The sequence below is a fragment of the Stegodyphus dumicola genome, chromosome X1, assembly GCF_044657685.1.
Source record: "Stegodyphus dumicola isolate Sdum_Otavi_A_Nest chromosome X1, ASM4465768v1".
NCBI classification, from domain to species: Eukaryota; Metazoa; Arthropoda; class Arachnida; order Araneae; family Eresidae; genus Stegodyphus; species Stegodyphus dumicola.
This window is the reverse complement of record NC_140780.1, coordinates 24409349-24435368: the sequence shown is the minus strand read 5'-3', so window position 1 is coordinate 24435368 and position 26020 is coordinate 24409349. Positions and strand designations below refer to the sequence as shown.

Genomic DNA, 26020 nt, shown 5'->3' with positions numbered 1-26020 from the left:
TTTGTTTTTTTGTTTTTTTTTCCGCTTCAAGAGCTCCTTTGTGAAGATTTGGGAAAACTGTTTGCATCCTTTCTTTACTTTCTTTAACTTTAGAGAAATCTACTTCTTTTTGAAGTTTTTGTATTTTCCTAGCTACTTCCTCATCCTGTAGGGTTTCCCTTATCTTGCACAACAAATTTATTTTAAGTTTGATACCTTTACTAAACTTCTCAACTTCCCCTCACATTCTTAAGGCAGAATGTAAATTTAAAGTGAAGAGAAGTGCGTATTTAAACGAGTGAATCTCTGAGTTTATTCACAGTTCCCGTGACCAATAGCGACTCACCTAGAGCATTAAGACGGAAGCCACCACCGATAATTGTGAAAGATGATGAATATCAATGGAACCAACTTAGAACTTTGCTTAATAATCATAACTTTAGCCTCCATGACTATTTTGGTCAGACTATCCAAGGAGAGATTAAAATTCAAGTCAAACTGCCAACAATCTACAGGCAGATGACGAAAATTTTAAAAGATAAAGGAATTCGATTCCATTCATTTGAACTACCGGAAAGTAAAAACATCAAGATAGTTATTAGAAGCTTGACGGCCTATATGAAAGTAGACGAAATTGCAGACGAACTCAAGAAGGATATAACGTTATTCGGGTAAATCAAATGAGCCTACATAGAAATGGAGAATTATTGATCTGCCTTTATTTCTGGTCACCCTTGGACGTAAGGACAGAAGCAAGGAGATTTATTATGAAAAATACATACTGGGGATGAAAATCAATATCAAGAGACGTGCGGGTGCCCTGCAATGTTATCGCTGTCAGGAGTTTCACCACGCACAAAGCAACTGCCACCACGAGCCGCGTTGCATAAAATTCGGTGAGGCTCATTAATCCTTCAAATGCACCAAGGCAAAAGGTTTTTATTCTCAAACCTTTATGTCTAATTTTTAAGACATTTTAATTACTTTCCTGCTATTTTTCAGCATATAAATATTATTTATACAAATGGGATGGATGTAAAAACGTTCCTTACTAAGGCTATATTTAGGAACTAAATCTAAGTCTGCATGTTTAATAAACTCATTAAAATTCATTATAGACAGTTTTTATTCGATTTTGTCATTTATATCTAGCATTTAATTTTTATTTCATTCAGAAAAATATGTTCTTCCCTTACACCTTTAATAGTTTCCCCCCGATTGATATGTTTTGCATCATATTTAACGATGCCTTCATTGCCTTTTAGTATGCCTTTGATTGATTGTTATGATCTTTAACTCTCGAAATGTATATTTATTATTCAGTACTGACAGTTTTTACTTTGCGTAAGGTACAATGATTCAATTTAATTTTCTTTGGCATAGAAGAAGTCGAATCTTCGATTACATATTTATATGTATCACTTATAAAAATGGACTTAATATAAAAAGCCTGAATAGTTTCGGTACTTTTTACTTTACTGTTAAAGAGAAATCTTACGTAATTTGTAGTTGTTATACTGCTGTATAAAAAGAATTATTCAAAGTAAAATCACTATATGGAGATTACCAATGAATAAAAGAAAAGCAGTAGATTTGGGGGAAAAAAATAGTGTTGGATTATAATCTCGCAAATGTTACGTTTTTCTTCTGACACCAGTTGTTACGTTATTTTCTTCTTCTTCACGTTCGTACGGGGTTCGTGAGGATTTGGAGTGAATAATGACAATACTATTTGATGAAGTATCGAAACACACTTTATTGGCCAGTATTGTCAGGACAGCTCCAAAACACGTTTTTACGGTCGTCGATGAACTACTATAAACACGCTGACACGATCAGCGACACAGCCTCCAGGTTATCAGGCTATCACGGTGGAGACAGCTTCATGACAAAGCACTTCAGCACAGCTCCCGACTCTGCTTGGTCGTTCTCGGAACTCCACGTACTCTCGAGACTCTCCACGCTACAACTTGCTATGCACTCGACGACACACAGAGCACGGCTCCCGACTCTTCGGTTCAGTCGTTCCCGGAGCTCAACACTCTCTCTCGACAATGCACTAACCGCGATACACTACGAGACTCTTTCGGTGCACTCGACGACCCACTCGGCACTCGCTGCTCGGCTGTCAACTCGATCGACTCCTCAGGGAATTGACTCGCTAGACGAGACACTAACTCGATACTAACTCTCCGCGTACAAGCAGGGTTTATATAGCTTTTGGCTGGTGTTCGAGAACATTCTGGCTAAACCGGTAAGAATTCGTTCCAGAAGGTTCTCCATCCGTCCATGGCATATCGCCAATTTTGTCCCAAATGATGTCAAATGGGCGATTTCTCGCCAAATGTGGCAACCATCTCTTCCCTTGCTATTTTATGGCAACCTTAAACCTGCTTTGCGGGAAAGCTGTCTTACCGGGTCTGTACATTTCGTAACAATATGTATCACTTATAAAAATGGATTTAATATAAAACGCCTGAATAGTTTCGGTACTTTACTGTTAAAGAAAAATCTTACGTAATTTGTATAAAATTTGTATAAATTTGTTATACTGCTGTATAAAGAGAATTATTCAAATTAAAATCACTATATGAAGATTACTAATGAATAAAAGAAAAGCAGCAGATTTGGAAAAAATGGTGTTGGATTATAATTCACATAGTGTAAATTCATATTTTTGATCTTTTAACTTAAAGCGCTTAACAAAATAAATTTAGGTTAATAAATGACGAAGCTTAGTAAAAATTGTTTTATTAGAACTAGAGGAGCTAGAACATATTTACGAAAAATTAGATATTCCCTATTTTACTTGAAATGAAAAGGGAAAAAATGTCAAAGACTATAAAACATAGCTAATGAATACGCAAATCTTATTTTAAAAATTTGTTGGGCAATTAACAATGGTGGATTTAAATCATAAATTGCAAGAAGGAAATTTACGTTATTTGAATATAATTTTTGAGCTATTACTTCCACTTTATTTAAACTTCTGCTGATGTTTTTATACAATCTGAATATTAGTATCTGATTTTATTTTTAGTTGCATATAACAAGGAATATAGTAACTTCAGCTAAAGAAATTATTATTTTTTAATTTTTTAGTGCCTTTAAGAAAATCTGTGTAATAAGTATTTTATTTTATGCTCTTTTATGCTAAGCAATGCAGCGAAATAATAAGTAAGAATCACCATCTGTGAATGCAGGAAAACAATTCGTTCGAATCAGTGTAGCAACCAATTACTGATGATGCCATTTTTATTTTTTCAAGGTTTTCCGTTCTATCTCATGACGTAAGGCTCTATTCAATTTTTTTAAATTTCTATTTGATTTAGAAATCCGATTCATTTAAATTTCTGTTTGATTTTTTTTCCCGTCCGATTGTTTTGAAATGTTTGATTGTTTTTGTTCGATTTTAAAGAAATGCAATTAATTGACAATTTTGCGTTATTTAGATTTCAGTCGCTTAAAATTATGGTGTTTTAAGCAATGAAGAATTAAATTTTTGATTCAAAAACCCATCGTTATCAACAACTGCGTAATAATAATAATAATTTTTGGAACAATTTTCAAAACCGCAAATATTTGGTAAATTACTTTAGAAGTTTAAAAAAGAAAAAAGAAAACTTTTATTTAAAAGTTTATTTTCCGATTTAGCCCAAGGTGTAAAGATCAGAGTTTTGCTGTGATTAATTAACAAACAACAGCAACGTTAAACAAGAATAAATGACATCCAAGATAAACGCTCAGCAAAAAAATTTAAAAATAAAAAAAAAATTACTGAATTTTGAAACTTTTCTGTGCATATCATTTTGTCATCACAGATACGTATACATGAAAAATTTCAAGAAGACTGGGTCAATAGGAGGAAGTTTCAGGTTTTAGTTTCAAGATTTGATTCATACAAACAAATAAAGAAACCAAGTTAAATAAAACTCAATGGGTTTCTAAAGGGGTAAGACACATCCAGAAAGGCAATTGTCATGACTTGTTTCGTCAAAGAATCGAAGCGAGAGATGAAAAATTGAAAGGACATACCGAAAAGGGCAATAAAAATTCTACTTAATATGTGAATTCAAATTCAAAATGAGTTAATTAATTTGTGCGAATTGATGGTGAAAAACACTTTAGTACAAGATGCGAGCAGAGCTTCTGCCTGCATACGATATATCCTACAGCATAATGGTAGATGAAACAAGCGATATATTGGTATTTGATTTTTTGATGAAGAAAAAGTGAGACTTAGGGAAGAATTCTAGGATTTATCGAACTACGAGGGCTGTTCGCCCCCAAGGTCCCATTGGTTGATAAATGAAAACTCCTTTGAAAATCCGATGATGCTTTGCGCAGATCTGTTGCGCAGTGTCTCTAGTTAGTTAGTTCTAAGCATTGACCCCCAGCCCACCTAGCAGGCGAAATTAGTAAAGGAACCTTAGGCGAAACCTGCCATATGGCTATGAAGGGACATGAAGTCTCTAGTATGCTCGTTGATCGTATCAGGTCTCAGCTATCATTTGTGAGCCCGTAGTGAGCACGTAGACATGCCTCGAACATTAATCGCTCCCCTGAAGTGGGTGCTGTCATTCGATTCCTGCATAGAGAGGTGCAGTGATGGTCATGCCGCATTCTATGAATTCCACAAAAAGAACATTCTTTCGGTCCACAGTAGCCATTCACGCCATACACTTTCTGCTGGAAAAGAAACCTTGACATTTTTAGTCAAAATTCATTGACGAATGAGTGTGTAAATGGGTAAGGAAAATCTTTCATGAGTGACAACAAAGTGCGGAAATGGTGCAAGAACTTCGAAGCAGAACGTAGCGGCGTTTATGATGCAGGAGGGCAGGGAAGGAAGAGAGTGGCAACCGACGATTTTGTTCAGCGAGTGGATGAGGCGATTCAAGAAAATCGTGGGTTCATAATATCTATGTTGAGTGATTCATTTTCCGAAATTTTAGGGTCAGCGCTCTGCACTATCTTGAATGAGAGACTCCAGTATCGCAAACTCTGTGGAATATGGGTTCTGAAAATGCTGTCCAATCATTGCAAAACGCAGCGAATGGGGGCCGCCTTAACGTTTCTCCAGCGCTACCATGTTGAAGAAGATTTTTTACAAAAAAATCGTCACAGGGCACCAGACATGTGTGCGTTTTGAAACTAAAGAAACAAAAGAGCAATCCAAATCGTGGATGCACACTCATTCCCCGAATAAACCAAAAAAGTTCAAGAGAACCTTTTCCAGCAGAAAGTGTATGGCGTGTATGGCTACTGTGGACCAAAAGAATGTTCTTTTTGTGGAATTCATAGAATGCGGCATGACCATCACTGCAGCCCCGTTCTGCGTTACTCTTGAACGTCTATGAAGGGCAATTGAGAACAAGCGCAAAGAAATGTTATCATCAGGCACTCTCCTTCTGCGCGGCCGCACACTACAGCACACAATGCGCGACCGCACACTACAGCTGTGTCAAAGACGCTCAAGGAGCCAGGACTTATAAGAGAAGGGCTAGCTCATACAGCTTTTACCCCTGAAGCAGAAAGTGAGAAGTGATGACATAGTCATGCGGACACTGAGTGCTGAGATACAATTCACAACATAGAAATTAGCGTTTTTGAACCAGAGTTTAAAATGAGCTGTGTGCGAAAGATAGCTATAATTTGGAAAAGACAATGTTACTGTAGTATGCATTTTACACTGAACATTAAAAAATTTAACAGTACTTACTCAATTTTCAAATAACAGATAAAATGCGCTACTCTTTAAACATGAAGTTCCGTGTTTTTTTTTTTTTTTTTTTTAATTTGCAGGGTTTTTTTTATGCACGTTCATTTATAATCATTTCTTTATCTGCATGCTAACTGAGAGAATTTTTATACTGCTTCTAAGATAACTATAATAACAGCTATTTAAAATTAATCAAAAAACAACCTTACATTGACATAGTTTAAACATATATGACAGATATGGCAGAATTTCTGCTAATCTAAGTTTGATTTTTTGCCTAATTGTGAATTTTACATTGGCATATTTTTCTTCCGATTCAATATAACAATAAATATATGTAAGACTGTTATCTTAACTCTGACAAAATAGCTTTACTCACAGTACCTAAAACAGTTATTTAATTTTTCAAAAGTGGGAGTTAAGTATGCAGGTCTTTTTATGCCAGTTTCTTTGATGTTTTATGCTATTATATTTTATCTAGAATGCTAATCTAGCACAAAATCGAATCAATAATTAGTTACAAAGCATACAATAAGAATAACTTTAATAAGTACTTAACAAAATTAGTTTGTTAAGTGCTTGTTAAGGTTATTCTTGTTGGTACTATTCATAGCATCGAAAAAATTATCGATTAACTGATAGAGATCAGATACTTTTTGATTTCCTGTGAGGTGGAGTATACATTTTGCAGTAGTTCTTGAAAATATGCTTTCGCTGGAGCGACTTTTTGTCTCTCGTTTCCCTTGACCATTAAATAATTCGGTTTTAGTTTGTGACACAATTTGATTTCTTCTGAATCTCTTTTTAAAACCTCTTTAATAATATCAAAATTTAAAACAGTTCCATCACTAAATAAATCCTTTACCTAAAACGTGCTTTCTCAATAATTTGGGGCAGAGCGCGAAATGAGACCTCTAAAATAAGCTGCACTTTTTAAAAGACCGAGAATTTGGTCCAATTTAGAGTCATAGCAGAGTTTTGAATCTATATGCATTTCGTCGAAACTGAGAACGTATATTTTTTCTACAGAATTCAAATATTCGCATCTTTCCTTCTTTAGAGAAAGAACATCACTTCGAATTACTGGACTCCTCTTTAATTTGCTAATACTAGATAAAGGAATTCCAATTTTTTCTTTCCAAAAATTGTAGCTTTAAGATGTCAGAGCTCTTAGGACAATGCAGCATGAAATACCTTTACTAGTCCACCTGATTTTCCCCTCTTTTTCAGCAATGCATTAATCTATGTCTTTGTAAAACTATGCTTTAGACGTTTTTCCAAATTCTCCGATTTATGCTTTTTTTTCCTAAATTTCGCTATTTGAGATTTTAATTTCTGAATTAATGATAACAATTTCTTTCTAGATGTCTTCCACCTTCTTTATCGCTGAACAAACATTCTAAAATTTTTCTTTTCTCTATTTTTTAATATTTTAATACAATTTTCTAAGGATATTTTTTTGTTCTTCAAATTATCAATGCATTCTTGTTTATCTTTAAACTTAGGACATTCAGGGATATCTACATTTCCATTTGTGAGTTTTATTCCAAAATTATTCACATTTGATTTATTATTGTCATCATCAATTTCGTTTTCGACCTTAAAATAAATTTCCTTTGGGATTAATTGGGCTTTCTTTGCGCTTCTTTCAAAAGTATTGTGCATTTAGTTTCCTTTTCTCTTGTCTCCGATTTCTTGGTATTATTTCGTTTACGGCACACGGTAAATTTACTTTCGGCACAGCATTGCATTTCAACAGTTTCTTTTCGTGGCTATCTAGACAAGCGATGTTTCATATCATCTTCATAGATACTGCAGATTTTTACGCTCTCCCCATTGATAGAATCTTGTATTTGACATTTATGTAGCCATTCTTTGTTCCATTCTTTGTCATTTGGGTCCTTTGGTCCCATGAAATACGATATCTCATCCTTTCGTATTACTATAACTGTTGCGGCTCGTTACTACAGCGCAAAAAGCCATATTACATAAACGATATTTTATAATATAGGATATAAAAGGAAAACTAACTCCCCTATTAGGCTCGCGTCGGTGAGGAGTCCAACAAAGGAATGAACTAGCCTTTTCCTATTTATCCCGGATTCCCAGTGGCGTAGCTAGGGTGGGGCAAGGGGGGACATCTGTCCCCGGGCGCAGCGTTCAGGGGGCGCCAAACTGATGTTACGAAATTTTAGAATAAAATGTTTTCCATTCTTGGCACAGAGAAAGGGGCGCAAAATCGTCACTTGTCCCCGGGCGCCGAAAACCCTAGCTACGCCTCTGCGGATTCCAATACAGTTTCTAAAGAACTTAAAATAGTTCGTCCATCTGCGAATAAAGCAGTAGACTCAACTGGCTCTGTCTGAATTGTTTGACATATTTGTAAAGGCATTGTCCAGCCAGTAGCCTTTTTAAAATAGTAGAATAAGGTAGAAATTAAAGTACTTACAGTTTGATGATCAGTTCGGACTTCTTATGTCGTAGAAATGGTACTCAAAAAACAGAAGCCGAAGCACGACAAGCCACGTACACGCACAAAAATGCAAACATCCTTAGGTTCATCAAATCATCTCAAAAACATAAAATGTGATATAATATCACAACCGGAACATATTTAGCTTCAAAATATCACAAAATAAAACACCACAAAATAATATTTACCGAAAAAATAACATACTTTCAGGAGCCGAAGAAAGCATAAACCAATTTTATACTGAAACTTGAGAAGGGTTTAAAAGACTCTTTACTTAAAATTAAAGAAGAACAGAAGGCACACTTAGTGTTTACAACTCTGCCAATCACTTGTGGCGAGATTTCTTAAAGTAACAGTAGGTCAAATGTAAAATTTAATTTAAATAAATTAGTAGCCAAAGACTACACAGATCAGTTAACGCGAAGTTGGCTCAAAACGTAACCAGCATGGATATTCAAAATCTTATCTAATGTAACAAGCTAGTAACGTGGACTGGAGAGGCAGAACTTGTCTTACAGCATTCTGGCTGGAAAATAGAAAGGAGAAGCGGCAGTAAAGATTCAAAACATAAACTAACTGGTTAATTAACCCAAAGGAAATTTACAGCTTATTTAAAAAACCCTAACCACCTGAAATCTGAAATAAAGATTCTCCTGTGATGGTACAAAAGGTTCATTGAAAAGTTTTTTAGATTGCTTTTATTTCCTTTCCCCGGTGATAACTGTAGCAGCCTGTACTTTGTTTCGTGAAGTTTATACTTTGACGTGTCTGAACCGGCATTTTGACGGACATAGTCTTTAGTAGTTGATCATGGCAAGAGTAAGCACCTAGTATATTTTGATGAGGCAGATAAGGAATATGTTTCTGTGAAATACCGCAAATGGGTTACTAAATTTTGCGTTAAAATTGCGAAGAACGGTAATGAAACACTTGAAATATTGCTGCATGCGTATGGTATAGAAACACTTAGCCATACTTCAGTATCTCAGTACTGTAGGCACTTCAGAGACGATAACATTGGAATGATCGATAAAGTATGTTTTGGCACTGCAGTTATCAATGTCAACATTGCTAACTCATGGGCAGACAGTGAACAGTGGCTGTTTTCTGATGAATCAATTTACGTGAGCTATGAGTTAGAAAAGGAAGAATTTACTAAACAGCTGTATTTTTTGCTCTAGCAAATGGCATTAGTGCCATTATATGAAATCGATGGGATAGCACTAACACACGCTTTTCAAAATCAGGTCTAGAGCCCATGTGATTTTGGGGAATTCTCAATACTGAAAACATAGTGCGGAATGAGATTAATTTTAGATGAAAAAATTAAAAACACCGCGGCAGCTGAGCTAAAAGCGGTGTCACAAAATAATCTATCTCATGTTTTATGAATCTTTTATAAATCTATATAAAAATGTTTTTGAATCTTTTATAAATCTATATAAATCTATATAAAAATGAGAAGGACTCTGCTTTAAAAAAGAATGAAAAACCCTAGAGACTGCATAGTTGCATTACTTTGAAAAATCAGTCTTAAACCTTTTCAATCAACATACCTACTTCAGTGATTAAATAATTAATCAGGGAAGACTACTACAAGATATTTGGAGTTTTACTTGTTAATTTATATTATTATTAAAAAGATTTTTCTCAGCCAATGAAAGTAATATTTAAAACTTCATCCTTGAGATTTCTACACTACTTTTCCTATTTAAAGCGCTTGGCAATTTTTAAGTTTTCTAAAGTTTTACGATTTAAACAAAATTTAAGATTCTTAAATAAATTTAAGAAATTTTTCCTTCATTTAAAATTTTTTTTTAAATACTTGTCTGCTATGGTATTCAGCATTACTTATACTGCAGAAAGATAGTCCCAAACATTGCATTAATTGCAACAAGTCATTCGCAGGTCGCTACCTAAAGAATGGGAAAGTTAACTGAGAAATTTGAAAATTTATTGTAGTCTTAATTTGCGAAAATCTTTGTTAAACTAAAATTAAACTACATAAAGAAAAATGTTAATGACAGACATTTTATTTATTGAACAACGTTGATAGACCATGTACATAGTTTTCAGTTTCTGTACAGCTATCATGAAGCACAGTGAACGATGTTATTGATTGCATATTAGTCTTAAAAAAACTAACTTTTCGTCATGCTTTGCATTACCATGTCTTTAAAATCAGTTTTGCCGTTCTTTGAAAAGTTTTTTTTTTTTTCTGCAAAAATTTTGTTTTCTTTAAATCATACGGGAACTGAGAATAACTGTTACTTCCGCTATCACTAAAGTAGCGTCTCTTCTCTTACGATGTTTTTCGGTGTTCTTCGAAGAAAAAGACATTTCTTGAGCTACGTAATCTCATTAACTTCCTCTGGTTGACCTTCTTGCTTCCTGTCTTCTCTTTTGGACCAAGAAGTCTTACTGACGCTTATTAAAGATAATTAAAATACACAAATATTTAAAGAGAACAAATCATTTTTATGATAATTAATTCGCTTTAAATTTATTTTCTACTTTAAAGTTTGGTATTCTACGAACAGTTAGAAGTTTTGGCCAGTTTAGCTTTCAGATGATCGTGGGAAATTAAACTTATTAAAATACATCTTGGTTTTTTTTTATTATTGATTATGTTAGAATTTTAATGTTGTTTTTCTCATCTTTTATCATTTTAAAGCATCTGAATTTTTAAAATCGACTCCGCAAACCATCTTCGAGCGAAATTAAAAACTGATTCGTTAATTTGCTTAAGTGACTAATGTATTATTCAGTATTTCTAGTTAAAAAAAAAAAAAAAAAAAAAAAAAAAAAAAAAAAAAACGATATATACACAAAATTACAAAGAGAATACTGACTCCGTATGATGGTGCATATTAGCCATTTTATTAATAAAGTCGAGAAAGAAATGAGGATAATCTATAAGCTTTCATTAAGACGACAAAAATGTTATGGAATGCGAAGAAGAAAAAGAAATTAATCAGGAAAAGTGATTCTATTTTGTGAGCTAAATAATTTCTTTCAGAAATTTGTAAAAGGATCAAATAATATTAATTTTCGTTTGAACTCCCAGATTCGAAAAGTCGTATAAAAATTTTTCTTATTTGGACATTTTAAGTCCTATTTTGGGTTAATACGGGAAAACCTTTTTTTTTAAGATTTTTCTGTTCCTCTGAGATAAGTACAGTCGCTGCTTTTGTTCATTTACTTTCTAAATATTTTCTTGTTGTAATATATGTTTCTAGTACTGAAAATTAAAACAAAATACCATTTCTAATTTTTTACTGAGTATGGCAAACTTATTAAATAAAATTGTACTACAAAAAGTACAATAACACAGAAGATTATTTATGAATGTTTATTCGACAAGTTGAGCACTCCCTTTTTATTCAGTAGTATATGCTTCTACAGGTGGGCAAAAACACATGAGATTAGTATCCCCATAAACGTCATCAATGCGTCCTACCGTCGGCCAGAGTTTCAGTTCAGGAGAAACAAATTTCTGGAAAAAGAACATAGGTATCAGTCAAAAGTAGATTTTATACATTCAAATTTAGAAAACTGAAATATCGGAAAAAATCAAAACATGCAAAAAGAGAGCTGTAGAAATAAAAGCATCTTTCAGTGACAGTAAATGAATGATGCATAGTAAAATACGAACGGAAAAACTGTGTAATAATTTGATACCGAAATATTAATACACTTGCATAGCTCTTTCATAATGAAGTCCACCATTAAGAAAAACTAAATGCAATCAAATATGGCAAAGTTAATAAAAGAGTACTATATAGAGAAAGATCTTCATGTGCTTCACAAAAACGACATATTCCCGAGAAAAAATTTATGAATCTATGAAATGAGTAAATTTTCTGATTTCTATTAAGTTCAGTTTCATTAGGAGTTCGAAGACATCCTACTAAGGTCGATCAAGAACTGCCATATCAGATAATGGCATTTATTACCAACAAAAGAATTTCGAAACGGATGTAAACATCCTGCTCAAAAGTAGCTTTTGACGGCAATTAAAAGCAGAGTATCAACGGTTCTCAGACACCCTCACACACGTGATTATGCGCATATAGGCCACTTGAGTTTGTCTCACCGGAGGACTCGAAGAAATTGAAGAATAATTATGATTTAGGACTTGCTGAATGGAAAGAAGTTTTCTTTTGCGACAAGTCCATATTTAGTTTCAGATTGTAATAGGAAACAAATGAAACACTGAACGCTGGAGTAGATTTTTAAATTCTTTCAAATGTTTTACTGCATAAATTATAATAGGAAGAAAAATAACAAAAATGTGATTTTAGGTAAAATATTCATATAAGTATGAACTTATACACCTATGTGATCTGTAAACAGGAAAAGGAAGAAATGGAAGATTTCAATCTGTTTTGCTTCAAATAAAAAAAAAAATCTGTTAGGGGCTCAAATTTTTAGTGAGAGATTAACTGTATACTGCATTAAAAACTGCTGTTCGTGACACACACACACACATATATATATATATGTTACTCAAACTAAATAAATCAAACATTTTATTTTGAAGGAACATATTTACTGAAGGAAAAGCTGCTTTCTCTCTAGAATACGGTCTGTCCCAGTTTGAAGAGCAGACAATACGCTGAGTGTGAGGTGCCATCTATGGGGAGAAAATAATAAAAAAATGTGAGAAGTCACTAAATTTATATTATTTTGCATACAGTTTATCAGTAATAACATATATGGCAAAATGTATCGTTTACCTTTTCAAATCTATAATATTTCAGTGGCCCACATCAAATAGGCCTATTAAGGTACCTACGAAATTTACACTCATGTCCATAAATTAAGGATAAATCGGAGTCACGCGGAAATCGAACTCTAAAATAAATATATCACATGTAAAATCACTACACACATCTTCAAGAATCATATGCAAATTTCAGGAAGTAACCAGATGACACGGATGGTACGTCACAGTGACGAGAGTGTAAGAGAGTATAAGGAATACAGGTAAAGAAGTAAAATTGTTCGCAGGCGCTTTATAAGCATTTCAGTGCAATAACCGAATAGTTATGACACAAAGGACGCATTTGGATGATTTTTTACGTGGTAGAATTATCGGCCGTCTGGAATGTGGGCGTATCCAACTGGAAGTATCAGACGAACTTGGAATTGCCCAGAGTGTCATCTCCAGGCTTTGGCAACGATTCCAAGATGATGGTAATGTGAGTAAACGTTACAGCACAGGTCGCCCCAGAGTTACAACGCCAAATGAGGACCGGTATTTGGCAGTTACTGCCAAAAGAAACAGGCGGAGCACATTCTCAGACCTGTCTCGTCAGCTCTTTTCAGCCACTGGTACGACAACTTCAAGGCAGACCGTGTACAGACGCTTAGGGCAAATTGGTCTATATGCTCGTAGACCTGTCAGATGCGTTCCACTTACTGCAACTCACTGTCGCCTGCGGTTAGCCTGGAGTAGAGAGCATGCATTGTGGACACCGCAACAGTGGGCTTGTGTGATGTTTTCCGACGAGTCCAGGTTTTAGCTTGCAGTCTGATTCTCGCCGGACGTTCATATGGAGAGCTCCAGGGACCCGTTACCACCAAGAAAACATCCGTTACAAACAACATTGAATGACACCGTTACGGTGGTGCAGGAGTGCTCGTTTGGGGTGGAATTATTCTAGATTCCAGAACTGACCTGCATGTTCAAATTGGAACCATGACAAGCCAAATCTATCGGGACGTCATTCTGGAACAACATGTACGTTTGTTTTGGGGCGCCATGGGCGCACAATTTGTGTTTATGGATGACAACGCCCGTCCTCACCGTGTAAACATCGTAAGCGAATGCCTTCAATCGGAGGATATCACCCGTATGTACTCGCCAGCATTCTCACCGGACTTGAATCTAGTAGAGCACGTGTGGGACATGCTTGGCCGACGAGTTGCAGCCCGTCAACCTCCTCCTACATGTCTATCGGAACTTCGGAGAGCATTGCTTTTTGAGTGGTGAAATATCCCCCAAGATCAGGTTGATAATTTGATACTCAGCATGCCTAGGCGTTGTACGGACTGTATTGCATCGTCTGGGAGATATACAATGTATTAACAATCATATCAACCATGTAATATTGGTTTTTTGTAAATAGGTTTTTTTTTTGTAATTTGCTCCAGGGAGAAAAATTCGCTAATTTTTTTAATAATATCAAACATATAGCATCTTTTTTTGCTCTTTACCTTTTGTTTAATAAATAAGCTTTACAAATAAGTCAAATTTGTTTTGCTTCTAACTCTTCCTTTGCCTGATTTTGCATTATCCTTAATTTATAGACATGAGTGTAATATACCCATTATAGGAAAGTAAAGACTGTAATTTTTTACATAATTTTGAGCATTTTCTTTACGAGAATCAAAGGGAAGCTATGGGAGGAATTCGGTGGAATCATACAAATAGCTACATCGAGCTGCATATCTTTCAAGAAGGTTCTGTAACCGCTCGGAGATATGTGGACGAAATATTGGAATCCCAAGTTAGACTGTCTAGAGGTGCTGTTGGTCCACAGTTTTTGTTAATGTATGACAATACTCAGCCTCATCGAGCACATGTAGTGTCAGAATACTTGCAAATAGAAGATATTACTCGAATAGATTGGCCACCTTACTTACTTGAACGCGACTGAACATGTGTGAAATACTTTAGAGCGCCGAATTTCAGCCTGCCAAATTCCTCCCCTAACCTCCAGGAGCTGAAAAGTGCACTGCCACAAGATCTGATCAATGCTTTGGTAAAGCCTATGAATTCAAGATGTGAGGTATGCATATTTGTCCGAGGTAACCATGTACCATATTAAATCTTTTTTTTTCACATGAGGTGACTTAATATTTCCATCATTTTCCGATTTCCATAAACCTGGTTTTAATTTCAATATTTTGTAAATAATCAACTGCCAAACATTGTAATTTTATGTTAAATAATGCTTATGTACAAATTTCTATTAACAATTTTTCATTAAGTATCAATTAAGTTTTATTTCTGTCATTATCCTTTAATTTTGGTCACCAGTGTATTTTACATAGCGCCTTTTCTTTGCAGCTTTTGAAAATTTTGCAGGCTTAACAGACTGCATTTACTTGATATTTAAGGAATTCCTAATGAATGTAGATTGAAATATTATATGAAGTAAACCACTGAGCATTGAAATTAAAAATTATTAAGCACCTCCGTAAAAAAACAAGAGAAGGAAAAAAAAGCAAGGCTACTTATTTTCCGTTATTGAATAAAAACATAACTATCAGTTTTCGAATGCGGCAGTTTTCCTCACAAATTTCTTCTCATTCACAAGTATTTTTGCCATAGAAACTGTCCTGTATATGATTCAGCCATTTTTTCATTTTATAGGGAGGGAGGAAAGATAGATTTACGTGATATTAAGGAATTCCTAGGGAATGTAGATTTAAATACACTGGGTAAAACAGTGAGCATTAAAATTCAGAATTAATGAGTACATCTGATTTGTAAAACAGAAACAAGTAAACATTTACACAAAACGATAGATATGATTCTTTGATTAGGCTGAAACAACTTGTAAAGAAGCTTCGGTCAGCATGAAGGTTTTATTAACAATATGCGTTACTTTTGTGTAGTCTTTATTTATTCGTCTGTTATAATTAGTTGGTTATTTTTAGCACAACAAGATCTTATTATCAAACAGTGATAAAACTGGTTAACAATCGACATTATAAATTAAAATATTTTCTCCATTATTTCTGACTACACTCTAAACTTAGAACCCTTTCTTAAAACAATGTGCGAGTATTATATTCCAAAAAATACAAGCAGTGAATGAGTAGTAAAACAGTCATATGTTTTTGACACAAGTCAGAGCATGAGAAGTACGTAACTCCTTTAATACATCAAACTACCTGCAGCAACAGAAAAAATGTTTTTAATGAAAGACAGCTGCGTCCAAAAGCCATCGCATTATAGCGTGACTTTCTTTCACTTCTGAACTACTATATGTGACACTAGTCAGGTTGACAGACTTTTCATACTGATCAGTATCACATATATTTCAGAACAAATTGCTTATTTATCCATGCATGATAGTTCAGTGTTCATAACATGAAATCAGATCTCTCCTGCTAATAGCAAAAATAATTTTCTTACCTTAAGAACATTTATTTCCGCATGAGAAATGCCTTTTTCAATTTCTTCAATTTCTTTCCTGATACCTGTAAATTAGTATAATTTGAGTATTAAATTTATGAATACATAGCATATGACTATAAAATTTATGAATATCAACAGAAACATGATTTTATGAACGTATAGCATATGAATGCAAAAAATGTGAAATTATGACTGCATAATCTATGAATTAATAAATACCAAGAAATTTTTTACCTTTTTAAATCTATAATATTTCCGTGGCCCACATCAAATAGGCCTATTAAGGTACCTACGAAATTTAATATAGGAAAATAAAGACTGTAATTTTTTACATAGTTTTGAGCATTTTCTTTACGAGAAACATTCAGTGGAGTTTTTTTGTATTTTTCAAGTTTTACAAATAAATGAAATGGACCGTAGCTGTACAAAAATTTGCTAATTGTAAATAAACTAATGTCCGAAATTTTCTTTACAGGTAAAAAGAAAAAAAAAAAACAAAAAAACAAAAAAAACAAAAAAAACAAAAAAAAAAAAAAAAACTGATTTATCCAAACTAGTTAAAGGAATTTATTTGAAGTGATGCGTAGTACTGCAACACATTAATGTGCAGTGAAAACTCGAATATGAAGGCTTAAAGTGAAATAACATATGCCCACGAAATTTTAGAGAGACATTAAGAACTCGGGATACAAGTACAAATTTTTGATGTTAGTTGAATATGTTGTTGTTGTTTACAAATGGCCAATACTCATCGATCATTTAGACATCTCATCACTAAGAACATTGTCGAAAGTGCACCACTGGGGAGCGGTGCGACCGACTTTACACCCACCAGAACAGACATAAGTCTACTCCTAAAACTTACATAAGTCCCTATTACAGACACCTTTCAAATAATGTACAATCAAATATATTAAACATTTCCTCTTCTGTATATGCATAATACTTAATTTTTTATTTTTATTTATTTATTTATTTTATTTTTATTTTTATTTTTATTTCCTATGAGCCTGTATTTTAATCCTATTATTTTGTAACTGTATTTTTGTATCTGTATATTTAATTTGTATTTTTATTTGAATTTTATTGTGAATGTGCAAAATTACCATAGCAAATTGCAACAACAAATGTCAAAACGGTAAAACGAATGCAATCTGCCCTTGTATGGCCATGTAAATGCTCTTGTTAACATCCTAAAAAGCTCCCGAGGCGGCCTCTTGAGGCCCCAGGGAGTTGTTCCTGGTTAGTGGAGGGCACGGGACACATGCCTGTTTACCTCTGTTAGACATCAGGCGTCCCCGTCCTCCGTTACCAACCAACCAACCAGAATGTTCTGTCCCACTTTTGATGGAAAACATCCCGAGGGACGTATTCTAGGGTGTTTCACCCCTCCTCCCCTACCACCAACCCTCTAAAGAAAGCTTTCAGCTTAGCAATAATTTAAGTGCGCGCATGCCGCACAGACAGCATATCCTTACAGACATGCTTTCTCCGGGAATTCGAACTCTAATCCAACAATACGACAGCCAGCAACTTTTAACTCCTATAAACGATCAAGGCGACTATTAGTAGAAAATATATATCTACTAACTCGTTACTATACTTATTAAAGTAATTTCGCGCTGTTAAAAGAGGATTAGTTAAAGCTGGGGAAAGTAAATTCCATTCAAGCGCTGAGATTTGTAGGATGAAAGTTTCTCCGTAAAACTACTCTTCGGAGATTTCTCATAATTTTTCTATGGGCTTTAAATTGGAAGGTATGCTTTGCTAGTATATTCTTATTCGGTTTTAAAAAAATATCATCCTGGTTTAGCCATTGTAGTTACAGGTTATAATGCATAAAAAGAAAACCAGATCCACGTGCATCCCTATAAAGCTTTGATGTAGTTTCGAACGGCTGCATCTAGATGTCTCTTGATAGGCATAAATCTTTCTTCAAAAACGTGCAAGGGAATGCACCCATTGACTGACCATTCTACCCATACTATCACATTTACTCCACTTCTACTGTCATAGCCCCTAATATTGGAGGGAATTTTTACTAGCTTTATTTGCTCCTTTGATGCAAATACGCTTAGAACGAGAAGTTAAACTGAACCTCAGCTCGTTACTACAACACATTCCTTGTTGTAGACTTTAAGATATATGTTCTGTACACATGTAGGAAAGCTTCTTGATATGATGTTGTAAGGATTTTAAGTTTTACTAACGTTTATTTTATTTTGAAACTTTACTAACCTCTCTTATTTTCCATTTCCGTCCAGAATAAACGCGAACAGATTTAGTTATGCAAATTGAGCTTGCAAACTGTTAAGTATTTAAGTTGTAGCTTTTAGCCAAGAAGGAGTTAGAGAGAGAGACTTTTCGTTACCTTACCTCGCGCGCGCTTTTCAGTCATTCTTGTCTGAGGCCAGAACTTAGTTCTCTTTGATAACTTGCAGACGTATTGTAGTTTCCCGCATTTTACTTACTGTATACGTAAAGTTTAAAAGGCCAGTCTTCGCGTTACTAGCCTTTGTAAAGTATTTGAGTTTAGTTCTTAGTTAATTTAGTTAGTTTGTAGTTTTTATATTTTAATGTAATATCTTATTTCAGTATATATTATTTTGGAACCTTTAATAGTATACAATTTCATACAGATTGCATTTATAAAACTTAAATGCGAATTACTGATCATTGCTTCACAGAATCGATCAAGTTCTTCTTTATCTTCCGATTCAGTTGGTTCAATCATCAGGGATCCTGCTACAGGCCATGATACGGTAGGCGCGTGAAATCCTTTAGAGAAAAGAAAAAAAGCAAATTTTAATCAAGAAAGCAATGGGCAAAAGAAGTAAATGGTATAATAATATATAATGAGAAGAATTAAAATAAAGCTGAACTGACTGTAAATTTTTTCCAAGATACTTTTGTAACGCTACATCATGTCCATAAAAGCTCTTACGTGATCTTCGTTTTTGTGATCTTTCTTCGTAGGCACATACTCCCAGTTAAAAAAAATGTTTCAAAATATTAAAATATTCATGATTTCCCGTTTTCAAATTTAAAATAATTATTTTGTATAAATTACGAAATCTAACTTTTTATACTTTTCCCGGTTCCTACCTATAGGTGAATTTTATATTTATTATAAAAATATAAAATGCAAAAATTTTCCCTTCTCTGCAATAAAAATTGACAGAGTTATTTAATTTAAAATGTGGATTTTAATATCATTATAGATTTGCTTTGAGGGGTCATTTAATAAATTAGAAAAATGCGAAGTTGATTCTTTTTTACCTTAAATGTACTTCAGTGACATTATTTTATGATTTACTAGTGTGCAACATAATTTATAATTTTGTTAAAAATAACATGGCGAAAGAATTTTCGTACGATTTTAAGTAAATTATGCGTTTCTAAACGCTAAAAATACGTTCATATTCTTATGAAGTTTTATTACTTTAGAATCATTATAAAAAATACATATTAAACCAGAAAAAATTTTAATTTTAAGTTTCTGGAAACAATGTTATGAATTGACAATCTGCCAATTCTGAAGCCTGCTTGTTTTTACTATAATGCAAACTCTAAGATTCCGTAAATAAGATCTGCTCTTTGAAAAACTTTATATTGATCAATATTTTTCACGATAATCTGCACAGATATGCTCATCTCTTAATCTATCAACATCAAAAACTCTTTTCTAAACTGACGTTTTATTTTTAGTTACATAAAAATGCAACACTTCGCTCTTTAATTTGTGTACGTTCCCTGAATATAATCTCAAACTTTAAAATTAAACATTTCGATCAATTTGTGCAGTGCTAGAGTCACATGTTTTGTGTTTTTTCTTACAATGAGAATAAAAGTTTTGCTAAATTCAACTACAAAGACCGGAGATAACGTATAAAATTTTAAATTTTGTATTTTTAAACAAAATGGAATTTTTTAAAACTTGCTAAAATAGGAATATATGCATTGTTTAAAACACGTTATTGTCTGTAAGAATATGTCTTTGACAAACGATTGAGAAAATAAAGACCGAAAAAGAAGTTTTGGGGATACGATGTTCATAAATGTAAAGTATTGGTATGATAGAGTAATAACAAAGTATTCTACGTATGCAAATGTTAAAGTTCTTACTGAAGGTAATAAAAATATAAAAAATTATCATAATTCTTTAACTCTTTGACAAAAGTATTTGTTCTAAAATAGGATGCATTGTTTTCTTCAAAATCGAAGCTCCCCTTCAAATGGTATCATCAAAAACTGCAGATCCGCAAATTAAATTAACAGTTATGAATTTTGACTTGCTTTGGTAGCATAAACTAAGCACAACTCTTAACAGACTGCGAGCGAATTATCTCTGTATCTGAAGTTAACTATTTAAGATTTTTAAGATAAGAGATTTTAGAAGGTTTTTATTGATAACTATAACGCAAAGTCGAATAAAACAATCTTATCTAGCTAGTTAACTTAGTAACGTGGCCTCGAGAGGCAGAACGCGTTCTGAATTAAACTCCCGGAACCTTCTTTTAAATACTCTCTCATTCTACCTCATTTACCTTCCAGTAGAGAAAGGGAAATGAGAACTGACAGTAAAGATCCAAAACATAAAATAACTAGTCAGTAAAAAATAATAAATAGTAATAACCCTACAGACACTATATAATGGCGATAATTCTTCATCCTACCATTCTTATGGAGGCGATAATTCTTCCTCCTACCATTCTTATGGAGGCGATAATTCTTCATCCTACCATTCTTACGGAGGCGATAATTCTTCATCCTACCATTCTTACGGAGGCGATAATTCTCCCACTTGCTCCACGATACTTATTATGCAGGCCCATGAAATATCAAGAGGAGAGCAGGGAAGTGCATTTATCGCTGGTCATATATCTACGACACCAATATTCATAGATCCATTCCAGTTTCGGTTTCTAAATTGGTAGAATCTAAATGCCGTGCAATATTCTTCCAAACAACCTCTCTAAAGGACTTTCTTGCAAAGAGCTTTTTAGGGGCCCTTACTCCACATAGAAATTAAAAAAAAAAAAAAAAAAAGTATTTAAATTTGTGTTCGAAAAGTTCTTTCATGCCATATACGGGGGATTTTAAAGGCTTGAAACTGGCTGTCAGAGGGCGTTATAGTACACCTTGCAGAAGAAATATACAATGAAACATCAAACAGGGCTGCATAATTGCTGTTGTAGAGTAAGCGGAGTTAAAGCATCTGTTGGCCATTCAGCCAGATATCATAATTTGAACGAACGAAAATGAGCAAAGAAGTTTACATTTTCGCTTACGATTTGATGAAAGCCAAATTTTCAACATGACATACACTAATATTTTGAAACTAAAAAGAGCCCGAATCAACAAACTGAAAGTTTAAATCATGTCGATTGTTTTCTTTAATAACCAGAAAAACGTCCATTATTAATTTGTGCAACGGGGTCACTGTAGAGGCTGTGCATCTTTTACAAATATTTGTATGTTTTGAAAACAAAATCAGAAGAAAATAAAGTACAGAATTGGAGAACTAGATAGATTTTACAGCGTAACAAACTTTCATTCACACTGCCACGTTAATTAGATATTTCAAGGCGCAGAAATAAATCCCTGTAATCTAACAAGTACCTAAATCTGTCAGATGTAACACTTCTGACTTCTGGCTGTTATCTGTTATTAAGAAGAAAGGGGAAGAAAATTTTTTGACAAACTTTTTTTGTGTCTAAACAACACACATACGCAGTTTTTTGTCACATTCAGTTTTAGATGGGCAGCCCATATAGCGTTACAGGGATTAAGAAAAGCAGCGAAGTGACGTACCATAATCTTGAAGTCGTTTTGCAATGTCCATAGCTTCAATGTTAGAAGTTTTCTTCAAGTCTCGAACGTCCACTATGAATTCATGTGCGACAGTGCCTGTAGAAATAGTCAGAATGGTATGTCAAAGTAATGTGATCCCAATTTAAACATGTAAGTAAACATTAAAAGTTCAGGTATTTAAAATTCGTTCTCATTATTTAAAAATTTGCATGTTCGCATTATTTAAAAGTTCAGGTAGCTCAAAGTTATCTTAGAAACAACGCACACAATAAGTTAAACTTTAATTGCACGCTTAATACAATTTTAGCTCCATATTCAATATTTATTTGATCTGGCAACTCGATTTTTCTTGCCAGTAAATACATTGCCTTTTGATGAAAAATGATCTAAAAAGGAAGCAAAAACTATCTTGGGGCATTAAGTGAAACTTCAGTTAATTAGTGAAAAAAATGCTATGCAAATTTATGAAAGAAATGAAAAAAGAAGGTTGTCATTTGACAGTTCTTTTCTTTTAGTTTGACATTATTTCAAAGAAAGTTGTCATCTGATAGTTCTTTTCTTTTAGTTTAACATTATTTCAGTCACTTTTTACCTTATTTTGTGAGAGCGACTATAAAAATCTTTTTGACTGTCACACCAATTTGATTTACTTCTAATATTTTAGTCAACGAGAGCTGGAATTTTTTAATTTGCTCTAAATTTCGTCTTTATTTACTTTTCAACGTTCATAGATATACACTATTGACAGCATGCAAGTGAAATAATTTGTTTAAAATTTTATATACTGAAGTTTGACACTTAAACATCTCTATCATAAAAGTTTTAAAGCAGACAACATTTAACGAAATTTCGTATGCTATTCATAACAGACTCAAGCTAATTATCAAAACTAAAGCTTTCATAACGCATTATAAATAGCCATTTTTCTTCGCAATATAGTAAGCCAGAAAGATATATTCTAAAGCTATAATTTATTAAAGACGAACCTAGAAAACTTCTTTATAATAAAGGAAAAACAGCGATTTTTTTATAAAAAGATGAGTTCCAAATGCATTTGGGTTTATAGATAAATTACCACTTATATTGATTTCATTGATGAAGATTGTAAGAGCATTTTCATTCGAAAGTTACATCAGTATTTTCGTTCACTGATGAGTAATAGAGTCTCTTATTTACAGTTTATACGCTTACGTAGGCTAAATAAAATGCTTCTGGATCAATGAAATTTTAATATAATTCTTTTAACTGTTTTACTTTGTTACTCACAACCGGTTCAGCTTTTAATGTTCAGTAATTACTAAAAACCACAGTTCTGTTTTTCATTAAGACTCTCGGCCGTCGTATACGCCATTTGCACTCAGTCAGTTGAAACGTTTACAGTTGTGCTGTTTCACAATCATTCCTTATCAGCATTAAAATATTCAACAGGAATTTTAAAAATATTTAAATAGTCAGAAGTGTTGCGGTTTCTACTGCTAACAGATGATGATTTCTGTTTACACCTAAATGTAATTTGAATTGATATTATTTTTATGCAATCTGTAAAGATTAAAATAATATGCTCAGAATATTTTATAATATTACCATTTTTTCCGTAGTATAGAATTTTGTAATGATCTTTAAGCTTTTTCAGCATGTAGTTAGCGTTTAGGATTGCTACTTCGGTGGCTTGTTTTAATCCACTAGGTCCCATCATTTTAATATATGCCCAAGAAATAGGCAAAATTGCTGAAGAACCCCACGGTGCAGCACTTACGACTCCAAATGACTTTGCTGTTGATCCAAGAGCAGCCAATGGGTTGATTATAGGATGGGATGGTAAGAACGGAGCCAAATGAGATTTCCTGTAATTAAAAAATCACTTATAACAGTGCTTGTAATTTTGCCTTAAATTTATTTTTATAAGTTCTATTCTTTCAAAATTCATAAGACATATGAGAAAAATTACCGTAAGAACAATCTATGTACTTAAAAAACTTGGACTGTTATAATTTAATTTTTCAAAAGCTTTTGGAACCTGCAAATAAGACGTTATCATTAAAGGTCTGAATTAATACCTACTGAGTTCGTCTCTCATGAAGATAAAGGTTATTATTTGTACAGACTTTACGGAGTTATATTTTATTCTAATGACACACACACACACACACATATATATATATATATATATATATGAATATAGATGAATAAACAGCTTTCCCTTTCCATTTCAACTATTTGTTTTTTTAATCGGTTTAAAAGTTAAATGATAAAAATCGCTCGTGGGGAAGCTTTCAGAATGTCAAAGGTAAGCTTTCATCACTGGATTCCTTCCCACTGTAGAATTTCTGGTAACAAAGTCGCAGAAATTCTTGGTAAAAGAGACCAATTGGTTTAGCTTAATTGATTATGACAAAGTAGGCTAGGACTATTTGCCTAAAGGGAGGGATGCCATCATGGATGACGCACGGGGAAATAATTTCAAATAATATGACGATGCAGATAGTTCTGCCATAGTTACACATATGGAAAATAAGCACAAGTAAAGAAATTTGATCAATAACAGTGAACTGTTATAACAGCGAACTGTTATTAATCTAGTCACGAGCTACAGTGGTCATCACCGATTGAATAGATCAGACTAAATGAACCGATATAAAATGCTGTTTAGCAGTTAACAAAATAGCTCAGTCTTATGGTAAATTTATATGTAAATCGCGTTGTTCTAGACAGAGAATTCTAAAATATAAATATCGTAAAACTTCTTCATATTTAATTCCAGTGCTCGTTTTCTCGAATGTGTGCTGTTTTCCGTCGCTGTTTACTTAACAGAAACCATATTCTGCTGAGAGTGAGAATTTACATATTTTAAAATCTTATAAAACTTTAAATCTTCTCAGTAAAATTAATCAATTTATCATTTCGAATTTTACAAGTTAAAGCATTAATTTAGATTAAAAAAATACACAATTTTTAAAAAAATGTTAATTTTATGCGCATCTAAGAAATATCAGTGGCTTAATAAAATGCTTATAACTTCAATAAACATTCCTAAAGTGGAAAAAACAAAAACTAAATACGGTAAGCCACAGAATTGTTTATATAGATTATATATGAATGAAAATATTCTGAAAATAACTGCGATTTTATAGCAAAGTCAAAAATGTTTTAAAATTTAGATATCTCAACAATTCTGTTTGTAAGTTGTCAAGACATTAGGTATTTTTTTGGAAGCAGGAGACTTAAAAATCGAGCAACGCCTTTGCCGGAAATCGAACCGCGGACCTCTGGAATACGCGCCCAGCGTGCAGATCACTACACTACGAAGGCATGCTAAGAAGGTGGGAGAAATACCTTACATACTCTCCCTTTTAAAGGGCGACTGGGGTTTTAGGGGACCCAGTAGCCAAATCTTGGGTGTGGAGAATCATCATCCACCCCCCTTTTAGTTCGGGAGCCACTGTAGAAAGTAATTTTGAACTTTCCAAAAATATGAACTAATATACTAGTTATTAGTAAACTTATGATTCCATAACTATAACATAATTTTTGAAATGTAAATTTATTTTTGACTTACAGTTTAACGAAATACAAAAACAAGTAATAAATAATTAAAATATATTTGAGACTTACACACCAATAGGACCCATGCCTGGGCCGCCACCTCCATGTGGAATGCAAAATGTTTTATGCAAATTTATATGTGAGACGTCAGATCCATAATCTCCTGGCCGACAAAGGCCGACTTGGGCGTTCATATTAGCTCCATCTAAATACACTTGGCCTCCGTAGGAGTGGACTAGCTCGCAAATCTCTCTAAATATATAAAAAATGCATAATATTTATCAAACTCTCTATATTACAGCTTTGAAATAATTCTGCTCAGTTATAAAAATAA

General features: G+C 33.5%; 1 protein-coding gene across 1 annotated transcript in view; it reads right to left on the bottom strand.

The window, feature by feature from the left end:
- Positions 1–11433: 11433 nt before the first annotated feature.
- The window catches only part of LOC118185722 (glycine dehydrogenase (decarboxylating), mitochondrial), a 106495-nt gene continuing 91908 nt past the window's right edge, over positions 11434–26020 (bottom strand). The window contains exons 19-25 of the mRNA XM_035355625.2: positions 25756–25938; positions 23728–23987; positions 22144–22239; positions 19000–19107; positions 16327–16391; positions 12730–12810; positions 11434–11670 (exon numbers count right to left, since the gene is read on the bottom strand). Coding sequence (XP_035211516.2) covers positions 11554–11670; positions 12730–12810; positions 16327–16391; positions 19000–19107; positions 22144–22239; positions 23728–23987; positions 25756–25938 — 910 coding nt within the window. The 3' untranslated portion in view covers positions 11434–11553. The remainder of the gene's footprint in view (positions 11671–12729; positions 12811–16326; positions 16392–18999; positions 19108–22143; positions 22240–23727; positions 23988–25755; positions 25939–26020) is intronic.